At 34.7% G+C, this 24,543-nt stretch overlaps 1 protein-coding gene across 4 annotated transcripts in view; it reads right to left on the minus strand.

Annotated features, from left to right (window-relative positions):
- Positions 1–462: 462 nt before the first annotated feature.
- The window catches only part of LOC145689873 (uncharacterized), an 83,092-nt gene continuing 59,011 nt past the window's right edge, over positions 463–24,543 (minus strand). Inside the window, exons 1-3 of one of the 4 annotated variants that reach the window (XM_081764162.1) lie at positions 20,796–20,969; positions 13,287–13,789; positions 463–2,779 (exon numbers count right to left, since the gene is read on the minus strand). In XM_081764162.1, the coding sequence (XP_081620288.1) occupies positions 1,774–2,779; positions 13,287–13,681 (1,401 nt within the window). In that variant the 5' untranslated portion in view covers positions 13,682–13,789; positions 20,796–20,969 and the 3' untranslated portion in view covers positions 463–1,773. Of the gene's footprint in view, positions 2,780–13,286; positions 13,790–19,447; positions 19,465–20,604; positions 20,737–20,795; positions 20,970–24,543 lie in introns of those variants that run through there. The other 3 variants (XM_081764163.1, XM_081764165.1, XM_081764164.1) reach the window with 3 other exon arrangements.

Genomic DNA, 24,543 nt, shown 5'->3' on the forward strand with positions numbered 1-24,543 from the left:
TACGCAACGAAAAAACGTTCAATACAAAAGTTACGTATTTTTTCACGGAGAATCAGAATATGAAATAAAAAATGGGGGTTCCTATTTAAGATTTCAAAGTTGCCCCCCCTCCCGCCCCCGGGGGGTGTGGGCAGGGGGTCGAATGTGGTATCATTGGATGTCCCCCTTCGAGACGAACAACTTTTATTACAACTTTTTTAAAATCCGATTTGTAGTTTTCCAGATATTCAAAAAAACAGTTTTAAATGCCTCATTTTTCAAATGTTTGTGAGCCATTTTGATTTTTGTCGATTACAGCGCCATCCATCACACAACGAAAAAAATGTTCAATACAAAAGTTACGTATTTTTTCACGGGGAATCAGAATATGGAATAAAAAATGGGGGTTCCTATTTAAGATTTCAAAGTTGCCCCCCTCCCGCCCCCGGGGGTGGGGGCAGGGGGTCGAATGTGGTATCATTGGATGTCCCCCTTCGAGACGAACAACTTTTATTACAACTTTTTTAAAATTCGATTTGTAGTTTTCCAGATATTCAAAAAAAACAGTTTTACATGCCTCACCCGGTATATATATATATTTACAAATGATTGCCAAACTGATATAAAAAGAAAACACTTTTCACTAATTCGTTATCGCACCAATAAATAACGTCTCCATAATATTAGGAAAATAACAAAACAAAACAAAGGGCGATTAATAAAATTCAATCAATGAAATAATGAGGACCATATATACCATTACAGCAATAATCGGAATCGACCTCGAACTGTAAAAAGAAGGAATAATTGAATAAGTTACTTGTTTGGCTCAAATAATCTTAATACCGGACTTCTTTCTCGGGTGCAACTTAGGAATGTGCATTCAATAAAATCGTGTTGTGGTTGACGAAATATTTCTTCTGAGATATTACTACATTACTAGATATATATTGAGCCCATTTGCTAGTTACCTAGGAAATGAATTATTTTCATCAACGAGTTTGTTCGATTAAAAGGTCACCTCAACTGATTTTGAACAGGCTTCCAATTTTTAATTACAGGAAAACGCGTTCTAGCTGGACCACTTGTATACTATTACGCTTCTCTTTGCGGAAGCATCGCAGAATATGGTAAAGGCATGAGACAGGTGCCGTTTGATAACGGAAGACTCGAGGTCCGTTGCGCTCACATCTACTCTTACGGAAAGTGAAAAATTACTGAATTCCAGTTTCTTGTGCAGTACTGGAATATAATTCCGGCGACGTTTTCATCTTGTATCGATCACATAAGATTTTATTATTGAGCATCTCTTATGGTACATATGAACTTTTAATACATCACTCTAAGTAAATAAATTGAAATATCAACTTTGAATAATTTCTACGCTATCCGCATACGATATGTTTTACATATATGTTTTAAAACCTGGTCTAAAACAAAATGCTCTTCAACGCACTTAGCACGTCTGTTCTTAATTGTATATATTAATAAGTATTTTTCACTTATTAAATACAATCTTAAAATCTCTTCTTTTTACTCTCTTTGTACAAGTGATGTTTTCCCCCTGCATCTACTAACATGTTTATTGATATAAGTTTTTTTCGAATAAATCTTTTGCCACATTTTCGAGGTGTGTGAGCTTCTTTATTTTGTGTTAACATGTGCCGTTTCTAATTTATGTGACTAAATTTTATTAACTGTTTGATAAGTGTGAAACTTCTGTGCGAATTAGTAATTATACTGACAATTGTGAGTTATCAATATATCGCCTTCCACTCTTATATTGTGAGATTTTTAACGTGTATGTGTTAACATGTGTGTTTCCAAACGTGATTTTCTAATATATCTCTTTCCACAGTTTTGACACGTGTAATATTTTGGCTTTGCATGTAATAAAAGATGTGTTGTTAAATCTTTACTTTGACGTAATAGCTTTCCACACTGCTGGCACATATAGGACTTTTCCCCTGTGTGTATTAACCTATGTGTAGTTAGTTCAGATTTTCGAAGAAATGTCTTTCCACAGTATTCGCACAAGTACGATTTTTCACCAAAATGTATTAAGTTGTGCTTTACCAAATCTGATTTTTCAATAAAACCCTTTCCACACTCTGCGCATTTGTGAGATTTTTCACCTGTATAAATTAACAGATGTTTCGCCAAATTTGACTTTAAACTAAATCCTTTGCCACAATGTTTGCATTTATGGGGTTTCTCACCTGTATGTAAAAACGTGTGTCTTGCCAAGTGAGACTTTCGCAAATATCTCTTACAACACACTTCGCACTTGTAAGCTCTTTCACCCTTATGTATTAACAAGTGTGGCCCCAAATTCGACCTTTGACTAAAAGCCTTTCCACAGACTTGACACACATGATTTTTTTCACCTGTATGTACCAACATGTGCGTTGCCAAATACGACTTTCGAACAAATCCTTTTTTACACTCTTGACAGGTGTGAGTTTTTTTACCTTTGTGTACTAACATGTGCGACGCCAAACCTGCACTTTCAATAAATCCCTTTCCACATTCTTGGCACGTGTATGGTTTATCAAATCTATGTGTTAAAAAAATGTGTTTAATCAAACGCGACTTTCGGGTAAATCTCCTTCTACACTCTTGGCATGTGTAAAGTTTTCCACTTGTACATGACAGCGTATGTCTTGCCAAACGTGACCCTGTAAATCCTTTGTAAGGCTCGTTAGAAGTGAGAGACTTTTTATCTAAATTTGAACGTATTTCTTCTTGTGTAGTTAAAATACTCGCTTTTCTGGATACAGTGCGCTTATTGTACCTGTCACTAAAAAAATAAACAAGGAAATGAAAATCAAATAATATGAAGCATCAAAGAAATATGCGCGCTTCTATATAAACACAGTATCAAATTTAAAATACCTTTTTCCTGTTATAGATGTAAATATATGTCAATGATATTCGAGGGTGTAAATATATATTAATGTTCATATCTTGTGATAAACCGAACAAAGAACTATCGAGATATCTCAGTATCATTTCCGTTCCCTAAAGCAAAGATATTCTTTTTTATTATTATTAAATCAACTTCTATCTGAATTCCTATACACAATATTAGCTTAAAGAACATACCAATGTTCATATCTTGATTCATGGAACTACCACATCATAATTATAGGCTGAAATTGAGCTTCGAAACCAGTAAAGATAGCCGAGTAGTATGTCATTAGTTTACTTCCAGAAAGTTTTGTAACTTCGAGAACTTCCAATTACAACGACCAGAACTGTTAATACAGTAACAAAGAAATAAAGGAAGCCTATAAAACTTTTTAACATTTTGCACAAAATACATCGTATGATGCAGTAAACCTATCTCCAAATTTTTTTTAATATCCTCGGAGTGCATTGAGATATTACATTTTAATCCAGACAACAACGTATTGAAATATATCTACGTGGCTATGTGTGGTACATATCTAAGCACTTTTCCGAAATAAAGCTTGTCGAGAAAGGAGTTTTTAATTCCTCGTAACTTTTCACATATGTATAAGAAATACCTGATATTATGATTGTCGATTTCGAACTGTCTCTACTTAGTTATTATCCTAGAAGATTCTAGAATATGAAATGTTAGGATCTAAGGTTGCAACACACAGAGATATGTGTCCTATTGCACGTTTCTAATTGACAGGATGTAATACCATTCGAAAGAAATTAAATTCTATAGTGGATTCACAACACTTCTATTTCAGAGTATGTCCAACAACGTCTATCGAGTGCTACTTTCATAGGAAAAGGTCCATTATTTATTATTTATTACTCTAAAAGGTAATAGGAAGTACGAAGACAAATATCCCACTTTGTAAATTAAAAAAAAAACGAAAGAAACATTATACGTTACATTATAAGAGTAAGACAGCTCATCAATTTGAAATTTATTTCCTTATATGCTCAATGCTTTTTTTTCAATTGGATTTTCAACATGTAAATTCAGTAAATAGGTATCATAAGTACAGAAGCATGGTTAAAAATGTACGTCGAAAATTCTTTTCTGACCAGACTACTTTCCACATATACTTATAATTTAAAAATATAACTTCAAGTGCACGAGTGTTAAAAAAAACTATTTAAAACAGAGACAGGGAACAATATATGTCGCGTTTTTCTCAGTACGTAAACAACTTCTAACTCGTTTGCCATCAATTTACGAAACGGGTGAATCGATTATAATTAAATTTTTCACTGGAGGCTTAGAAATCATTTTTCAACGTATCTCAACCGAACCTTTTTACTTTATCAACGTCACTTACATTAAAATGAGAATAGTGTGACTATACAGGGTGTCCACATAAAAACTCCCTCATACAAATATTAATTGTGTCGAAACTTAGCGCCAGATAGCAACGGTTTACAGCATCTTGAAGAGCAACTCAAACACTTCTTCATTGTTGATTGTTAATTGTTGTTATTTTTTTGCAGATGTTCACTGACAAAATAAAAACAGCAAAAGAGAGAAGGCAGTGTGTGATTTGGTTGGGAGAGACTAAATCATGAATTACAGTGCAAACGAACTTCAGACGAAAGTACCACCGGGACCCACCAGACGTCAAAAGACTACGAAAGCATGGTTTGGGAAGTTTTTAGTCACGGATTGTCAATCGACAGCCTCCCTGGAGCAAAGTACAAACGTCTGAGGATGAGGTCAGCGAGGCCTTCACTGGAAGCCCAACAAAGACAGTTTGCGAAGCGTCACGCGAGCTGAACTTCCCACGTTAAACGGTCCATAACGTGCTCCATACAGGGCTGCGTTTGTATGAATGTAAGGTGCAAATCGTTCAGTCCGATGACCGGCGGAAAGTAAATAGTTTTGAAATGGAAATTCTCGAACGGTATGAGCATGATAACAGTTACATGGGGAGGGTGACTTTCAGTGGTGAGGCAATGTTCCATACATCAAGCATGGTAAGTCCTCGCAATGTGCGTATTTGGGGTTCCGAAGCTACATGTGCTTATTTGGGATTGTTCCTGAATATATCAGAGATAGCGAGAAAGTGAGTGTGTGGTGTGCTCCGGGACTTGACAGAATCATCGGGCCAGTTTTCTGCATGGAACACAATAATTGGTTCCGTTTATCTAGACATGCTTGAACACTGCTTTTCCACAGCTACTCCCTTTGCAAATAAAAGCGATATTCCAACAGGATGGTGCACCCACCGCACTGATATTTAGATGTTCGTAGGGCTTTAGATCGAACGTTTCGATATCAATGGACTGGATGCGATGGGCTCTAGTTGGCACCCGCGATCTCCTGACATAACCACTATAGATTTCTTGGTATGGAGTTATGTTAAAGATAGAGTCAACGCCACAATTGTACGTAATATTCCTGCTCTTTGTCACAAAATTAAAGAAGCCATCAACCCGACCACACCGGATATTCTACACAACACATGGCGGCAGATTGAATATCGACTGCCATTCTGAGATCCATTAACGGGGCCCACATAGAAGTTTACATACAGACAAAAAAAACTTGTTTGAGTTGCTGCTCAAGATAAGGCTAACCGTTAGTCTCTGGCACTAATAGTTTCAATTTGTAATCAGGAAGCTTTCATGTTGACACTCTGCTTTCGGTCTCTATAGGTACCATAGCCTGCCAAGTATAGCCGTGCAACTGGAAGAAAGGATTCGGGAAGGAAGGAAGTGGCCTGGGACCTCAACCAACGCAAAATTTTCTTGGTATGAATGAGGTACAAAATGGCTTGTCTGAAAAAGTTGTTCACAATATTTCGTCCGAGTGCCCTCACTGTGAAGCGAACCCGGGACCACAAAAGGACCAAGAATGAATACGTATGAACATTCGGGACATGTATATCAACGAATTTAAGAAACGGTTATCAACAGCGTGCTTATATATTAACGAAAGAAGAGAGAAAAGTTCCCACTGGTAGATATAACATCTTAAATAAATGGAAATACTTATTTGACGATTTGCTTGACACCCAGCCTGAAACAAATGTCCGGAGAGAAAAAAAAATGGACACTGCAGAACTCTATATTTCAGAACCTAACCGAATAAAAGTAGGAATCACTATAAAAAAAATAAAGAACACAAATCTCCGAGTATAGACGAAATTCCCGCTTAGATAATTTTAAATAAACTTACTCTCCTTATGTGGAAACACGAGGAAATAGCACAAGAGCGGAAAGAATCAATCATTGATCCAATTCACAAGAAAGACGATAAAACTGATTGTAATTACTACCAAGACATCTTTGTTTTGTCAAATCCTCCTAAACATTATATTAGCAAGATTAACCCTATACTTAGAAGAAATTATTGAATATTACCAGTGAATATTTAAACAGAATCGATCAACAAAAGAGCAATTTACCACTTGACAAATACTCGAAAATGAGTGGAAATACAATACCCCGGTACATCAACTATTGACTTTAGAATGGTTTACGATTCGGTTAGGAGAGAAATATTGCACAACGTTCTTACAGTTTGGAACACCGAAAAAGCTAATTACGATAGTTTAAACGAATCCAAAACTAAAGCTCGGGTATGAAAATTTTTGTCTTCGAGCTTTCAATTCGGGAACGGCCTAAACAAGAATGCGTTTTCGCCATTATTATTCAACTTTGTACTGGAGTACGCTATAAAAAAAATCAAAGTTAGCTACGAGACTCCAAAGTTGAATGGTATTCACCAAGGGGTATGCTAATGTAAATTAAATAGGGGATGATACAAGAATAGAAAGAAATGGAGAGATCATATTAAACGCTTGCACGGACATACGTTGAAGTAAATCCAGAGAAAACTAAATACATGGAATTTCATCGGGATCGTAATACGGCAAATTTCCGATGGAAAAAAAAAATATTAGGTAATACTTTTGATGAAGTGGATGCCTTCAAGTATCTACGATCATCATTGACAGGCAAAACCCATATTCACTAAGAAATTGACTGTTGACTAAACGCAAGGAATTCGTATTACAATTAGCTTTAAAATCTCTTGTCGTTGCGAATTATGTATAGGAATTTGAAACTTAAAATATTTAAAACAATAATCATGTCTGTTTTTCTGTATGGTTACAAAACACGATTGCTTACTCTGAGGGAAGAATGTAGACTGAAAATATCTTAGAAAAAGTTACTCACGCGAATAGTCAGACCCAAGAGGAACAGGAATGCGGAACTTCATAACGAGGAAGTAAACAATGTATATTGTTTATCTAACATTGTTACAGTAATTAAGCTTCAGGTGAACAGGTCATGTAGCCAGGACGGAAGAAAATAGGTACGCATTCAAAGTCATTAATAAAGACTTTCGGTAGGACCATTAGGAAGGCCAGGGCGCAGATGGGAGGACAATATTAAGATGGATCCCGCAAAAATAGGAACAGATACTTGAACCATGATCTAGTTGGTTAGAAATTAGCGGAGAGCTTTTGTGAACGTCGTATTGATCCTTCGGGTTCCATAAGCCATAGAGTCAGTTCGTTATATTCAGCTTTTCTATGCATTGGTACTATTCGTGACACTCGTAGTACTCGGCAAAGTGTGTAAGAAGAAATATGCAAGCATATTTCGCCCGTCACGTGATACGTAAGATGAATAGTGGCTTCTCACGAAATCTTTATAATTTTAAAAGACAACTGCGAAAGTGCCAGTGTGGTTCGGAGCTCACGAAAACAGACGAGCGTGTCATTCAAAACCTCGTTGTTGCATAAGAAAAATTAATCAATTCACTTGTACCTGTGATAAATATGTGGGTTAATGTTTTAATAGACGATATATATATATATATATATATATATATATATATATATATATATATATATGTATAACCTAATTTAGCACTAAAGCTCTCATGTCACAAGTATAAAAAATCAAGTATCAAGCAATAAATAGAGAAAAGAAAATCAGAAAAAAAACTTTACTTAAAAATCGGAGAGGAAGCTTTAACCAGTTCTTTCGTGAATTTAGATCCCAAACTATGCAAAACTATATCATAAGACACGTGACTAGGTTTACGAAATCAGATGTGGAAATTACTGTTTATCACTACAGCAACGAGTAATACAAAATCTCAGATGTGTTTCAATAACACTCCTCCTTCACCCTAAATATTACAACGTCTGTAGTGATAAAATGTAATAAAAAATAAGAAAGATTCTGAATATAGTTAATAGATAAGAAATCAAAGTTAACCTAAGAGAATTCGTCCGTACATATCATATATGACCTTTTTTAGAAAATAAAACATTGAAATGTGCTAACAGATGTTATAAAAAGTAATCGATGGATATTTTGGAAATTGTTCTACTCCGAAAGTTGGAATTAGCACACAAAAATATATGAGGAATCAACCCCATTAAAAACGTCCTGATATCTTTCGTTTGAAACTCGGTTCTAGCACAAAATAAACATCTGTACAATTGTTACTTATCTCAATTTAAAACACGTTCTGCTGGTGTATGGCAGAAATGCTGAACAAATATGTTATTCTCAAACACATGTAAATACTAATTTCATCCACAACCAATTACAGCAAAGAAAATTATTAGGATAAATTGTTGAATGAAAATTATTAGTTAATTATAGACGTAGTGCAAAACAGCAATTACCCTCATTATCAAAAATGTATTCGTGGTATCCAAAAACAAGCAAATGAAAATTACTTTAAATCTTATAACATTCTTTTCGCATAATATTTTTTTCGTGCTAATATTATGCAACGGAAACCAGTAAAGCGTATAGTACTATAAATTAACTGACTCCATTTATTTGTCTGGGTCATTCTTTGTATGCGCTTGAATTTTTGCTTAATGACGGAAATGACACATGAGATTAAGACTGAAAACAATATGGAGACCACGTGAAGTGAAAGAAGAGTTAGAATTAAATAAATGGCATATTCCAAAGATATTTACACATAATGAACAACATAATGATTCAGAAAGGCATTATGTGGCATGGACGAACAATACCCTTGAAAGCCGAAATTACATCTGAAGAAAAGAAGTGATTACAAATCGTAGGTTATAAACCTGAAAAACAAATCAGTTTAATATATGACTGATTCATTTAAAGAATGGTTATACTAAACAGAACCATATATTTTAGTATATTGTCTCACTAACTTTAATAGGTTGCTCTCAAACAGAAAACGAGTGCACTGGATCCGAAATTATTGTATTTTTTACATATATATGTACCATAACGAAACCAGAAAATAATTGTTATAGAAAGTGATCTGCATAAAAAAAATGAAAGTAATTTAGCTAGTTTTATATTCTCGAAAGGTTTACATGTTTTCCCAGGCTAGTATATGAAACAGACATGAAACATCTTTTTGCTAATATTATATCATTTGTCTTATCCACATGTGAAACATATGAATTTTTGAACTTTCCGAAAAGAGAACAGGAATTCTTTATAGCTGATGTACGCTTTCGTTTCGTTTCAAAGTCGCTGTGGAAGTACTTCCAGTAAAAGCTTGCAATCAAGGTTGATAATTACATGGGAGAAGAAATATTTACAAAACGTTTATTAGCCTTAATTCCAACTCATATTAACACTTCAGCTTTATTGCTGACAGTACAAAAATTGTTGATGAACGATTATGCTCTTTAGAGTTGGTTTGCATCGTATATCTGTGACGTAAATTCTAGTCAAAATAGGGACAAGACAGTGCGTATCTTACTCAGAGTTGCTTCCAATTATTTAGTATTATTCGTACTTTAGAGATGACCTCTAAAGTACATCTGTAAAGTCTCTACATCCACTACCACAATGTGATATATTTTAAAATAAAATCTTTTGCAAAATTACGGATCAAAGGTCAGCACGTGTTTGACTTATTCTTCCTATCTGACTAATATGACAAAACTTGTATTACTCTGTTTGTTTGCTTACTGCTGAATAAGAAAGATATTTTTATACCGAGAGAAGGTATGTTCTAGCGCGAGGTCTAAAAGAGTCATAACAAGTCAAACATTTGTTTGGTGGCATGTAAACAAATTGATCTCATTACGAACGTGTAAAATAAGTACATAGTAAACAGTCTAGTCCAGTATCACAACAAATATTGATGTGAATTATACTACTGATACACTTTTAATAATAATAATAATAATAATAATAATAATAAAGTTATAGAAAATTTGGCTAAGAAATAAATTTGACATAAAGCTAAAAAGAATGAAATGAACCAGACGAGAGCTAGATTATTGGAGAAAACTACATTTAATAGAATTTAAAATATTTTTTATTGTTAGAATTGATATTGAAGAAATTAAGTTTTGAAAACTCCTAATTGTTCAGTAAAATATATTACTAGAATTGAGATTCACATAAATAAGTATAACAGACGTTGAATACGAAACAATTTATTGCCTTTCTTCGTAAGGTGCGAGTGTTGTATGCAAAATTGAATAGAAATGAACTTTTCAATTCTAAACAATTTCTGCCGTGAATGAAATACCCAATTAAACGTATAACGTAAATCTTGAATTTTGCAAAATAAGCAACCACCTTTCCTGGGAAGGACAATTGAATAGACAAATTTTGCAAAAAATACTGTCTTCTTCATACCGCTATGGAGGAAAAAGACTAACAAAACTTATTGATGATTTGAAAAATGAAAGAAAAGAGCTGAAAGAGGAAGATGAAGATTGAGAATAGTGTAAGAAACATTTCCGGGTCCAAACCTAAGTATAGAAAAAGAAATAACCTCGTCGGTTTCAGGAATTGCCAAGATGCAGAACAGTTAATAATAATAATAATAATAACTGTATGAGTTCTTAGGGTGAAGTTTATTATGTACTCTTGGCATTAATTGCTCATCACTGCTGGAGCGTATAAAGTAATTGTTGTGCGAAATATAGATATTTTCCACGTTCAATTGGCTATTAATAACTCGACTGAAGTGTCTTTTATAAAATATAAATAACCAAAATCTTTCAAGATGAAATAGAAACTTGCCAACGAAAGGAGTTCTAGATCTCAATCTGAAATATCTATAGAAAATTAACAATACGTACCACTCATCACATCTGGAACGTCTAATATTCTAATACTAGCCAGACATAATGAAAATAACAAGAAGAAAAATTGACAAACATATTTCATATTTAAAATTGAGGACCAGACAAAAATTCGTAGCTGTCGTTGCATCATCAATTAAGGAATGAATATTTAAACGAAGTTCTGTGCGAATACACAAGTTTAGTCAACTATGTTAGTTATTTGAATTTGTATGCAAAGTATTTAAGAAATCACGTAGCACTTACTCTTTAGTCTTTTAAACTATTCTTCTTAAAAAATACGTAAGTTTATATACCATGAGCGGATCTGGATTATTTAGGTGATGCGTGTACCCGGTGCAGTGTGATCAATAGCAAATTGTGATTCCTCAGGTACGGTTATAATCGAGGACAGATTGGTCTACCCACACCTCTCGTAAAGCTAAATTTTTGTCAAAAAGTTGAGGGTAAACTTCCGATGCTCAATTCTACTGTCGTAAAACATTATCATCGTAAGCAACAACTCATAGACAAAATGGATGCTATATCCAGAAACGAAATAAGTGTTTAGAACTTTGTTCTTGAAATACAAAACTGTAGCGGATAAACAAACGGTGTCGATTAATTTTTTTTTTTTTTTTTTTACTTTTCAAGTCTGCTAACTCACAATAAAGAAATATGTAACTAACAAACCTGAGTTCGTATAACCACAGATTAATTACATGTGTACCGAAACGTATTTTGAGCAATTGCAGTACAAACAGGAGGATGAAGTTTTCCATAATTGTCTTTCTTTATGTACACATTGCTAACGTCCTTCTTACCACGAACAAAATAACGCGCGATCCCACAAATTATGCCCTCCTCGGATCGGAATAAATGAAAACATGCCTTGTGTTCGGCACTTAGCACAGATTCGTGCGTAGCTTCTCGCTCCTATTGTATTTATAACATAAGTTTCCAAGCATATTATAAATTGTACGCTGCTGGTGGGCAGATGAGAAACTAGATGTTAGGTGAAAAGTGAAAGTAATGCTCCTCAACTTCACCTGTGCTAACTCGGAAATGTAGGCAAATGCCAACAGTCAAAAGAATTTAGAAGACATTAGAATAAAATTTTCATTATGAAATATGTACAACTGTTGAATCAAATTTCCCTAATATTCATAATTCAGGGATTTTTTTTTTTTTTTTTTTTGAGTTGGGGTATTCTAATAATACTTGGGATGAGATATATTAGTAACGAAAATATTGGAAATCTACATTGAGCACGGTACGATATATGTCCGGAAAAATTCTGATGCTTTCGGGGAGTAATTCTCCTCGGCCAAACCCCGTAATCACTACTGATCACCGTATTCCTTATGTTGATCTACAATGTAATTTAAACTCTTGTACCAATATTGAAATACTAAGTATCTCTCGCTTATTTTATTTCAGATAGAATTTGTTTGTACACTCCTTGATTATGTATTCAATATTTGTACCAGTGCAAGCAAAGTATTCTGCAATCGTCTTTCTATAACCAGTATATATTTTTAAATTTGTTGCCATCAAAATATGTCATTTATTATCGCGTAGTTACCTCAATGAATTCCGCAAACTCATTGACATATTCAACAGAAACTACTATGCGCTAGCAAAGTGCGCTGAAGCTCCATCAATCATCAGCTTGAGTTAAGGGGACATTGCGGGCTTGGTTTATCCTTCTGGAAAAATTTGCAACGTAAATTATCAAGTCTTGCTTACGTAGGTCATGGATAGGAAGTCCGCACATATCTATACACGCGGGTTATAGATTAGCCAGTGGGGTACTATTTCCAATAATATAAAACATACTACCAAATTTCTTAAATATAAACTAAACAAAATTGCTATTGCACTTTGCGTTTCGGAAGATTCCCATTAAGAAATTTTGACAGTTGACAGGAGTTTATATCTTGTTCAAAATATTACTAACTGATCCTTTTACAAATAACCACTTTTCAATAAGAAGAATTGCAGTTGACATTACTCAGAAGCGTGTCGGTATTCAATACTAGCTCTGAAGGCTTGGGTGTAAAAAAAAAAAAAAAAAAAAATGTAGTAATTTAACGTTATATTTGGATACTTACTTCACTGACGTAGTGCCTCGTCCTTTACAAAGCTAAGCCTTAGGTTATGATCCCTTATATGTTAGAATGATACCGATTACGTTTGACCAGTTAAAAAACGAAAGAAAAAAAGAAAAAGTAACAAAATATTGCAATTGCTGAAAATGAAAATTTATACATAACTCTGATGCATTTAACGTACCTGAGGGCCTGGGAATTGTTATTATCTGCTTCCCCATTATCATTTCTTTCAAAATCCTGTTCTTGAACGTTCTTATCTCCAATACTGGATGAAATGGGACTACTTGACTTTTCCTTGTTGTATGTGAAATAAGAGGATGTCGGCTTAGTGTTACTGTGAAAATGTTTCGCATTTGCAAGTACTTCAGCTGCTGATAAACGTTTGATCAAACATATTGCTTTAGAAGTTAGTTTCCAATCTGATATTATTTCATCGTCATTACTTTCTGAAGCCATGTTCCCTTCTTTTAGTCTTTTACATACCAAACGTATTGTAGGAGGATCTTTATGGTCACTAGTGCTACTACTACATTTTTTATAATTACATCCCTGAAATAACTTGTTTTCTGTTTTCATTTCAACTTTATTACAGGCAAATTTCAAATAATGAAAAGGAACTTCGCTAACACAAAATGTGTTCAAGCCGTTGGTTTGAAATTTTCAGCAGTCGATGTTAAAGAAAACCTGAAATCAATAAGTAAAATATTATTCAGGTTAACACAATTTATGAGGGGGTCGGGAGAAGACAATGGAAAGTAGGATGTTGTATGAAACTGAGTTAGTGGGTAGAATAGTTTGGTATCAGACTACGTATATATAGCGTACTGAAATCAGTATTTAAATGTATTCTAAATTGTGGTACAGCTCATATCAAAATATCAGCATTCCTAAATATCCAAAAATCACAAATATGGAAATACCCAATTTTTTCTTACAAGTAGACCTCACCCCTTCGCCGTTGCGTTAGCAAAAGGAAACAACTACTGTCATAATGTAGGGTTGAATATAAGACACTGACAAAAATTTTAGCTGCTAATGAGCACTAGAAACATGGGAAGACGAAATAGAAACATGAATGTGGGAAAGGCATGTATAACAGAATTTGATAGTTGCAAGACCGATTTTTTTCCGAAGTAGATGGAGAAACAATAGTTATGACTTCAACTATGTAAATCGAGTTAGGAGGGATGTTTTTATGGCATTCCGGATCATGACCGCCATCTTGAAATTCGCCATATTGGATCAACGTCAACTTTTTCAAACGGAAAGAGGGTCATGTGAGGCATCAAACAACAATGCCTTTTTCCATCCAATCTCATACATTAATTAGTTTGCCCACATCTAGAACGGTTTATAACTTACAGTTCTTTGAATGATGAGGACTTTGTTGTTTGCAACAGATAACAGATAACTACAGTGGCAATGAACATAGCTCCAGAGACAGCATTCTTACGGAACAAAATTACGGCAATGCAAGAAATGCAAGTCCTCATAAAGTGGTTTTGACCTCGCCACTTCGTATGTACGTTTGTGCATTCAACTGAAACTATAAACAGTAGTGGCAGCACGATGAAGAGAATAGAAATATTGGCTGCCAATGGCATTCCTGGTCGTAGCAGCTACGGTAGAAGGCAGGAACTTATGTGCAACACGTACCATTCTACAGAGTCAAAATTTGTAAGGAGACAAGTGCAGGAAATATTTATTTTCACTGTCAGTTCTACCCGTGAACTCGGAATTGTTTGAGAAAAACTTATTTCGTTTATTGTATTGTGTTTGCAATTCTGTGAGGTGCGTGCGTGTGTGTGTTAGGGAGTGTGTGTGCAGGCAACAAATACAGACTAAAAAACGACACACCATGACGTTAAATAAGGCAAACATTGCCATGTATCTTTTGCAGCAGTTGCAGATATTACGGTTCAAGCACAAAGAAACAAATATATCAGAACAGGAAAGAGCAATCGCAGATGACATAATTGGATTCCTAGCGGATGAAGAACTGGAATTCGAAATGGAATACACTCTGGATGTTCTAGAGGAGGTACATCATGAGATAAACAATCAAGAAGTTAGTATGGAAGCGGAAGAGGGTAATCATTCAACAAATTCCGAAGATGCCCACAGAACACCAAGTGTGCAAGAAAGTACTTCAGACGCATCACTTCCATCACCAGCTAAACGCAAAAAAAGGCGCTTCACTCTGGGTTGAGAAGACGAAACAAATTATTAACTACATGAAACACATCCAAACCACAGTAAAAAGACAATATGTAACCGATTTCGCATTAGCGAGTGGACCTACGATCGTATTGTTAAGAAAAAAAAAAATAAAGGACTATCACGCGAAGACAAAAGTTCCCTTTTACGGGAGGCATTGTACATGCAGTTTATACACGCACGTGAAGTACTTTTGCAAACGGTATCAGACAGTGATCTTCAGCGAATGGCATGCCACGCTGCGCGTGATATTGGGTATGAACAGTTTAAAGCCTCGGAGGCCTGGCTACTGAACTTCAAACGACATTATAATATCGGGCTACGGAAAGTGACAACCTTTAAAACAAGACTTCACCATGAGCGCCAGCCACACCTAATGGAGACTGCTAGAGACTACGTTCACAGCTTCAAACAGACGTTGCCTTATTTTGAGTTTAAATATATCTGTAATGCTGAGCAAAGTGGCTTTCAATTTGAAATGCATCGCCCGAGAACTTTAGATATAAAAGGGAAAAGGAAAATCGAGGTCCTTGCAATAAATGTAAATGCTATGACATACTCCTACACAATCATGCCCATAATTAATTTAAAGGGAGAGTTAGTTGGTAAGCTGTTCATTGTTCTCCAGGATAAGAATGGAATAGTGTCTGTAACATTGCAGACTGGATTTAATAGGTTAGTGCAGAAACTTGGCAATATGCATGTGACATCATCAACATTTGGCAAAATGGGATTACATGAACTGCGAGAATGGTATGTGAATTGCTATTGGCCGAATGCAGGTAGCAGGAATTTACTTATGGTGGATAGCTGGGCATCATTTAATAATGAAGAGGTGCGACGTACAACAGCTCCATCTGGGAAATCAGTGGAAGTGCGACAAATTCCAAAAGGTACCACCGGCATAATTCAACCTTTGGATGTATTTTTTTTTTAGACAATACAAAACATATTGGCGTACCATATGTGATTATGCAATAAAAGACGAACATTTCCATTCAAAACTGCATGACAAAGATACTATTGTCACTCTGCATTCTTTTTTTTTTTTTGTACAATCAATTTCAGTCTCCTCGCTTCACAGGAATGATTCAATATGCATTTTGTAAATCAGGATTTATTGATGATCCGATTGAATGGTTCGAGGTGCCGAAGAAGTACGCTTTTAATATTCCCGGCATTAACTTTTGTGACATTTGTGACGCTTCATTTTTTATTAGGTGCTCATGGTGCTCTGCAAAATTCTGTTTTGACCATTTTTTGAATGCTGAGAACTTGCATTTCTCTCATTGCCGTAACTTTGTACTGTAACAATGCTATCTCTGGAGCTATGTTCATTGTCACTATAGTATTCTGTTATCTGATACAAACATCGAACTTTCAACATTCAAAGAACTGTCAGTTGTAAACCGTTCTAGATATGGACAAACTAATTATTGCATGAGATTGGGTAGAAAAATCATTGTTGTTTGATACCCCACGTGACTCTCTTTCCATTTGAAAAAGTTGACGTTGATCCAATATGGCGGATTTCAAGATGGCGATCATGATCCGGAATGCCATAAAAGCATCTCTCCTAACTCGATTTACATAGTTGAAGTCATAACTATTGTTCCTCTACCTATTTCGAAAAAAAATCGGTCTTGCAACTATCAAATTATATTGTACATGGCTTTCCCACATTCATGTTTCTATTTCCTTTTCTCATATTTCTAGTGCTCATTAGCAGCTAAAATTTTTGTCAGTGTCTTATATTCAACCCTACAGTATGATAGTAGTTGTTACCTTTTGCTAACGCAACGGCGAAGTGGTGAGGTCTACTTGTTAATTTTCTCTCTTGTTAAAGCAAAAGCTAATATATTTCTCTTTTGCTCTACATACAGGTATATTATAGGTTTATATTATGTTTCATTCACATTACTATCTTTTGTTTCCGCTATAGATAAATATATTTTATTGAAGTATAATTGTTCCTTTATTTCTCTTTTCTTTTTAAATAAATTTACGATTTCCAACGATCAATGTTGCAACGGAATAGAAAACGCCAAAACTAAAGTGTTCTCTGGCACAGTACTACCTTATGTTTCTAGAATAATATATGAAAAGAAATGTTCTACAAATTTTCCGTTTAAAAATGGATAACATTTTAAAGACATATTGCAATAATTTAAAGGCAGACTTGCTTCTTCCCTCCAGCCTTTTGTCTTCACTCAAATACATTTAGCGGTAGTTGTTTCTAGTAAAATTATTTTAACGTCATTGATGTATGCTTTAACATTCAGGTCTTATATTTTACGGTATATTTGGTTTTCCAGTAGTTAAGTCATAGTAGATTATTTTTTTTAGGAACTTATGATATTTCTTGGTAGTATAGGGATACATCGTCAGTATTACTACCAACATTATGTGGAACACGGAACTACTGGTTAACGTTGGATCCTAACAACGTTAGGTTTTACAAGAAATGAAGGGATCTTTAGCGTAGATGGCGCTCAGAATAACCAAAAATCATGGAGGGAGGTCTTATTAGATGATGTAATGGGGCATAAACCAAATTAATAATTTTATAATCTACAGTATAGATAATTTAACTAAAGAAAAAGCAAAAATATTACCAGCGTACTTATACACTATATTTTAGTAAAGATAAATAATTCGTAAAAAAATTTGTGTGCTTATAATATTATTTTGCGATAGAATAATGATTTTCGATATTATAAATATCAAAATCAATAACACTGAACAGTCCTATCAGCATATACGATATATGCTAAGGAAAAATCATATTTCTTTTGAAAGGTTAAAACAGAAAAAAGAAACGTGAGAGAACTATGTTACTTTTCTAGTTAATCTTTTTTTCTTTTAAATTAAATGTCAATATATTAATAGAACATTTACGAATTCAACGGTTATCTTTCTAATTTGGATGCACAGAACAGTCATGTTTTCTACCTCAGAAATAAATTATAATATATTACATTCTCTTTTACAAACATGGATTTGAGTCAGACGTTACTTTTCGTACTTTATATAATAGTTGTCAAAAGAAAATCTCCCCTAAACCGTCAAAGAAATTTTTTCTCCCACCTCTTCAAACTACGAAATTCCCGAAAGGACTTTCGCCATAAGACTCAGCTAGGGTCAAAAGGGCTTTCGCCGTAATTCTTTCGGTATCAAAGAAAAATCTGAATTCATTATTACTACAGTGAACTAATCGAACGTCTTATTACACTGTGAGAGCTAATCACGTATATATGCGGAATGTCTGAAAACACGGAGACTGTGATCATGTAAAACGACATCATTCAAATCAAATTATTCAATATATTTTATATTTTCTTTCATAGTTGTGCGGTGTTGGCAATCATGGATAATTCCCTAATTTCATAGACTGGAATTTAGTTACTAGATGATGCGCAAATGCTCCTTACTGTACTATTTGTGTTCACGTCTGATAGCGATGTGCATATTGTCTTAGGACAAAAATGGCGACAAAATGTCTCATGATTAGTGATGGGTAAATTCCCGGGAAGATTCCCAAAAATGGAAATTTTCCGGGAATGTATGCACAATCACAAACAAAATCGCATTCTAGTACTACATTATGATTTCAAACTTAAATTCGTTTTTTTTTTTTTTTTTTTTATCCGAGCATTTTATTACTGTTGTCTCTAGAGGATTCTATAAAATGTATATTCTGAACTGTATTATGTTATTTTAATAAAATTTTATTATATTTAGGGAGTACGCACAAATGTATATTTCCTTACAACACGTTCTATCCAAGTAAATATATGTGAAAATGGTATAGTAAGTCCACATACTTTTACACCGCTAAACGGTATAAATATTTATGTAAGTGAATTTTCTAATCTTGAATCTACTACTTACATTTTAAACAGATTAAAATTTTGAATGTTATAAACAAATTAGGTTGGGTAACTGCCATAAGATACATGTATCACCATTTTATCAACGTTTTCGCATACATATTAATGTTCAATTATTTGCAAGATACTGACTTATCTTTATGATTTTGCACGTAAGACTGCCACACGACTTTTGTTTCTACATATTTGTCGAAATTTCATGCGTTAATTCACTATGTAAGAAAAGTCCGGGTACCTCCTCAGAAATTTGAGTCAGAGACAGAAGACAGCTCGACGCCTATTAGTAAAGGTCATTCGGAGTGTATAAGTAGTATTTCATCTCTATTTCTACGTAATGTTTACATTACAGTACAAACTGGCTCCTTTTCATCATTTGTAAATTAGTACTTTGCTACATTTGAGTGCAAATGGAAATGAAACATAAAAATTTATATTAGTAGTTATATGAAGTACTCAGCGAATTTTAATTTTTTTAACCTCCAAATTATTTAAAACCTAGAAGTAAATCATAACAAATGAAGATGAAGTAATTAGTCATATGGTCCTTATAATTTGAAGATAGAGTGAATAACTGGAAATAAATTCCTTCCCGGGAATTAACATGCAAGGAAAAAAAAAATATTCCAATTTTTTATTTTCCTTCCCACCGGTAATATTCCCACTGCCCATCACTACTCTTGATACCATACCCAAATTTGGAACAGAAATTTAGAGAAGGCACCGATATAATTTTTGATGCGGAAGTGTTTCACACAAAAATGGTTTCGGTAAATTTTTACATACTGTGTAACAATAGTGCAAGCAGCAAAATATTTCTTTACAATGTATAAAAATTGTTTGTGAGTGACTGGTTGTACCAAGGAGTAGATCCGTGCAGTAAATCTTTGAAGGTACACAAAATTTTATACAAAATCCAGCACAAAAGCCGGAATCTATATGATAAGTAGCTTCGATTTTTGTTCAATTCCGTTTTAAAAATACCGGTAAAGTAGGCAAAATATATTGCAGTTGGATCCTTTTTCTGTGCATGTATCGTCTTTATGTGGTTGTATGCAATATGTAATGCAATATCTATTATTGTCATATTCTTCCAATGCAAAATCTTAAAAAAAAAAAAAAAAAAGTAAAGAGGAATCTCCAATCTTTCCACCGATGTATGAGATATTCTTTTAGATGTCTTCACGAAGGCGTTGAGATGGTTTGAGTCTCACCTTACCTTATAATAATTGAAATTAGAGAATAAGTAATTCTTACTTTAAACAAAAAAAAAAAAAAAAAAAAAAAAACTGGCCTCCAGCAACTACATATCAACCTAGGAAAATGGTGAGCATTCGCCTCAATTTATCTGTATCATGCATCCACTATTATCATTTATGGGCAAATGCAGAGTACCTGATATACCTCTTCCTACACACGCACATACAAGATGAAGAGGGTTTCTGTTCCATGTCACAAATGTTTGGTTCAATTATATAGTATCCGTGCTCTTTAACAGCTATTTAGCATAAGTTAGCTTTTGTGTTTTGCATACTAGTTATTATTATTATTATTATAATCATTCAAATCGTGAAAGAATTTATTACCTCTGATCTCAGTTGGATGCTTGATTGTCGTCTATACTAAGACACGGGATAGTTTATAAACATGTCGCTGAAAGAGAATCTGCTAGACGCAAGGTGCCAGTACAATGTAAATTATTTGGTACCGATATAAGTCTGTGAAATGACTTGGGGGTAATGGTTTACTTCAATGCAAGGCTAATCCGCGATAATCTGCAAAACAGTTATAATGATTTTTACGTCGCCTAAAATAAAAACATGTTTTCATTAATACTATGCTCTATTTACACTTAAGTAACCATATAAATTTTTCAGTGTTAATAGAATATACTTTGAAATATAGTGAGGAATTTCAGTAATGGTTTGCGTGAAGACAACGCTAATCTTACGAAATTCTGAATAATTGTTATTATAACATTTTGGTCGCTTAAAATAAAAAAGCGTTTTCATAAATACCATGCTCTATTTCACGATATAAATTTTTCAATGTCGATAGATTCTCTGAAAAAAGTGCGGTCATTAAATACCGGTTTACGTAAGGGCATTAATCTTACGATAGTCTGGTGTAATAACACATACGTCCATTAAAATAAAAATATGGGGCGGTATTCAGAGAGAATTCGTTAATCGATGATTAGTCTCAGTCTAGTTAGTGACATACTAGTATTAATTTAAAAAGTGCACTTTTTGGTTTTCAGAGTAAAGGCGGATTTTCATGCCCGCGTTAGAACGGAAGCATCACATGTAGCGTATTCACCGTAAATTATTTTCGTTTTCATACATCCGTGCGTGTATTGCGTCAAATTACTACTCCCTAGCTAATGCGCATGCATAAAATAGAAAGTTTGCGAATTCCGCCATGTTAGTCAGTGAATACAATAGTGTACGCGCGCTACTTCCGTCAGAATTGAACAAATTTCTACTCTGACGCGAGTGTAGCGCGCCATCTCCGATGCGTGATTTCATTGGCTGTTTAGCACAATCGCTCGCAACTCACGGAGGTAAAGGACACATGAAAATCCGCCTTAAATTTTGAGTACAACTAAAATTATATTTAGAGAATGATTAACTCATATAAGCCCAATGCATCAGGTGAGAAAAATAGATGTGGCAGCTACGGAAAAGTAGATCAGCGCATTCGTAGTTTTAGTAATGAAAATACAAGAAATACGAAATGTTGAGCCTTATGCAGAAACGTTTTGAAATTTGATTAACACCATACTACAGGGACGACTAACGGATGGTTAACAACATTGTATTCGGAGACTGATTAGGACGTAGTATTAGCCGAAGTTAATCACAGTTGACGAATTAATCTAGAGCAGAGACTAATCTTTTACCGACGGCTTAGAGTGCGACACAACTTTTCTTATTTCGTAATTCATGTATTTTCATTTTTACAGACTACGCATGCGCTCATCTACTTTTTCCTAGTTGTCACATTTATTTTACTCACTGATGCATTGGGGTTCTATAAGTTTATCATACCCAAGTCAACATTTTAGTGCCACTCAAACTAGACTCTGAATACCAAAAAGTGCACTTTCTTTAATTAAGATTAGTAGTCTTACTAACTAGAATGTTACTAAACTTCGAATAACGAATTCTCTCTGAATACCGCCCGTTGTGTCGCACGCTAAAGCGTGGGTACAAGATAAGCCCTGCTCTAGATTAATTGTTCAAACCTGACTAACTTCGCCAAGTACTACGTTGTAATCAAAGACTCTGAATACAATTTTGAAAACCATCCTTAACTCAAATCCGTAGTATGCCGTTAATCAGACGTGAAAACGACTCCGCCTAAGTATCATGTTTTCGTCAGTACCAGGCTTTATTTAGACTCAATTTAATCTTACAAATTTTTCAGTGTTAATAGAATATTCTCTGGAAAGACAGTGGGGACCTTCAGTAATGGATTCCTTAAAGTAAGCGCTAATCTTACTGGGCCTTATGCAGAGTTGTTTCGACGATTAATTAATACCATACTACGAGATTGACTAAAGGATGGTTATCAAAATTGTATTCAGAGTATCTGATTGGGACGTAGTATTTGACGAAGTTAATCACATCTCACTAATTCATCTAGAGCAGAGGCTAATCTTTTACCCACGGTTTAGGGTGCGACACAACATTTGGTATTTCGCAATTCATGTATTTTCATTTTTACAGACTACGCAAGCGCTGATCTACTTTTCCATAGTTGCCACATTTATTTCTCTCACCCGATGCATTGGGGTTATATAAGTTAATCATTTCCAAATTATCATTTTAGTTGTACTCAAAGTTGACTCTGAATACCATAACGTGCACCTCCTTAGTAAAAAATTACTGTGCTTACTAACTAGTCTGACACTAACCCTCGATTAACGAATTATCTCTGAATACCGGCCACTATAATCTTCATAACAGTTATAATAACATCTACAACTCCTATATAAAAATGTATTTTCACCAATATAAGCTCTATGTAAACTTCAATTCCACCGTATAAATTTTTTGGTGTCAATACAAGGCTTTTTCGTAAGACAGGGGGGTTACATGCACAGGACCGACACGGCGTAGGGCCGACACGGCATAGGATCGACACAGCGTAGGATCGACACGGCATAGGATCGACACGGCACAGAACCGAAACGGCATAGGATCGACACGGCACAGAACCGAAACGGCACAGGATCGACACGGCATAGGATCGACAGCAGAACTTTCATACGATCGAAATAATAAAAAATACATTATTTTATAATCACGCAATATTAAGTAACAATTATTTTCTTAAGGATATATAGGAGAGAACCGTCATACGATCGAAACGGCATAGGAACGAAACGGCGTAGGATCGACACGTCATAGGACCGAAACGGCACAGGGTCGACACGGCATAGGACCGAAACGGCACAGGATCGACACGGCACAGGACTGAAACGGCATAGGATCGACACGGCACAGGACCGAAACGGCATAGGATCGACATTCTGTAGAGTGGTCAGCACTTTCTGAATATAACAATATCGCATATCCCTCACCTTGAATTTGTGAATATAAAAAATTGTAAGGATATTGTAAGGATAAATAATTCTAAATGGTCTATTTTTAAAAAATTATAAATATATATATATAGGGGAAACTATACAGTCGTGGGCACTCTGATAGTGATGGGCACCTATGCCAATTATTTTCAAATAATAAGACTCTGAGCGCCTGTAGCGAGCTATTGACGATTTTCAAATGTTGGTACGCCTTTCTTCTTTACGCTCACAGTTTGTCAATTGTCTTCCTTCTTTCGTGTGTGTGGCGGGGTGTAGAAAGGTGCGCGATGTGAAACGTTGTGATAGTTGTTGTTCATTTCTAAAGAATTCTTTAAAGCAGATAGGTGTACTGATTAAGGTTTTGTTTCATTATAAATCAATTGGAAATTAAAATTTTGTGTTTTGAGTGATTATTAAATGACAAGAGCACTTCATGCTAATGAGATGGAAGTCTAAATAGAGTTTTGCTCTCAAATCATGAGGTGCTCACCACTGTATTTTAATTTAATGGAACATGACAGTGATGGGCACCTAGTGCCCATAACTATATTTTACTATATGAATTTTTTTATCGTTATTTTAAGCCTAAAGTGCATTTCAGGCTGTTGTGTTTCTTGCTCGAAAATTTCATGAAATTTAAAGGTTATTTAACAGTGATGGGCCCAGTGTCCATTACTGTAAACTCACTATGCCCATCACTGTATGTTTATATTGGATTAAGCCACGGTCTCCTTTGTTATACA

Source organism: Thermobia domestica, chromosome 7, assembly GCF_964235325.1.
Source record: "Thermobia domestica chromosome 7, izTheDome1.hap1.1, whole genome shotgun sequence".
In the NCBI taxonomy this organism is placed as follows: domain Eukaryota; kingdom Metazoa; phylum Arthropoda; class Insecta; order Zygentoma; family Lepismatidae; genus Thermobia; species Thermobia domestica.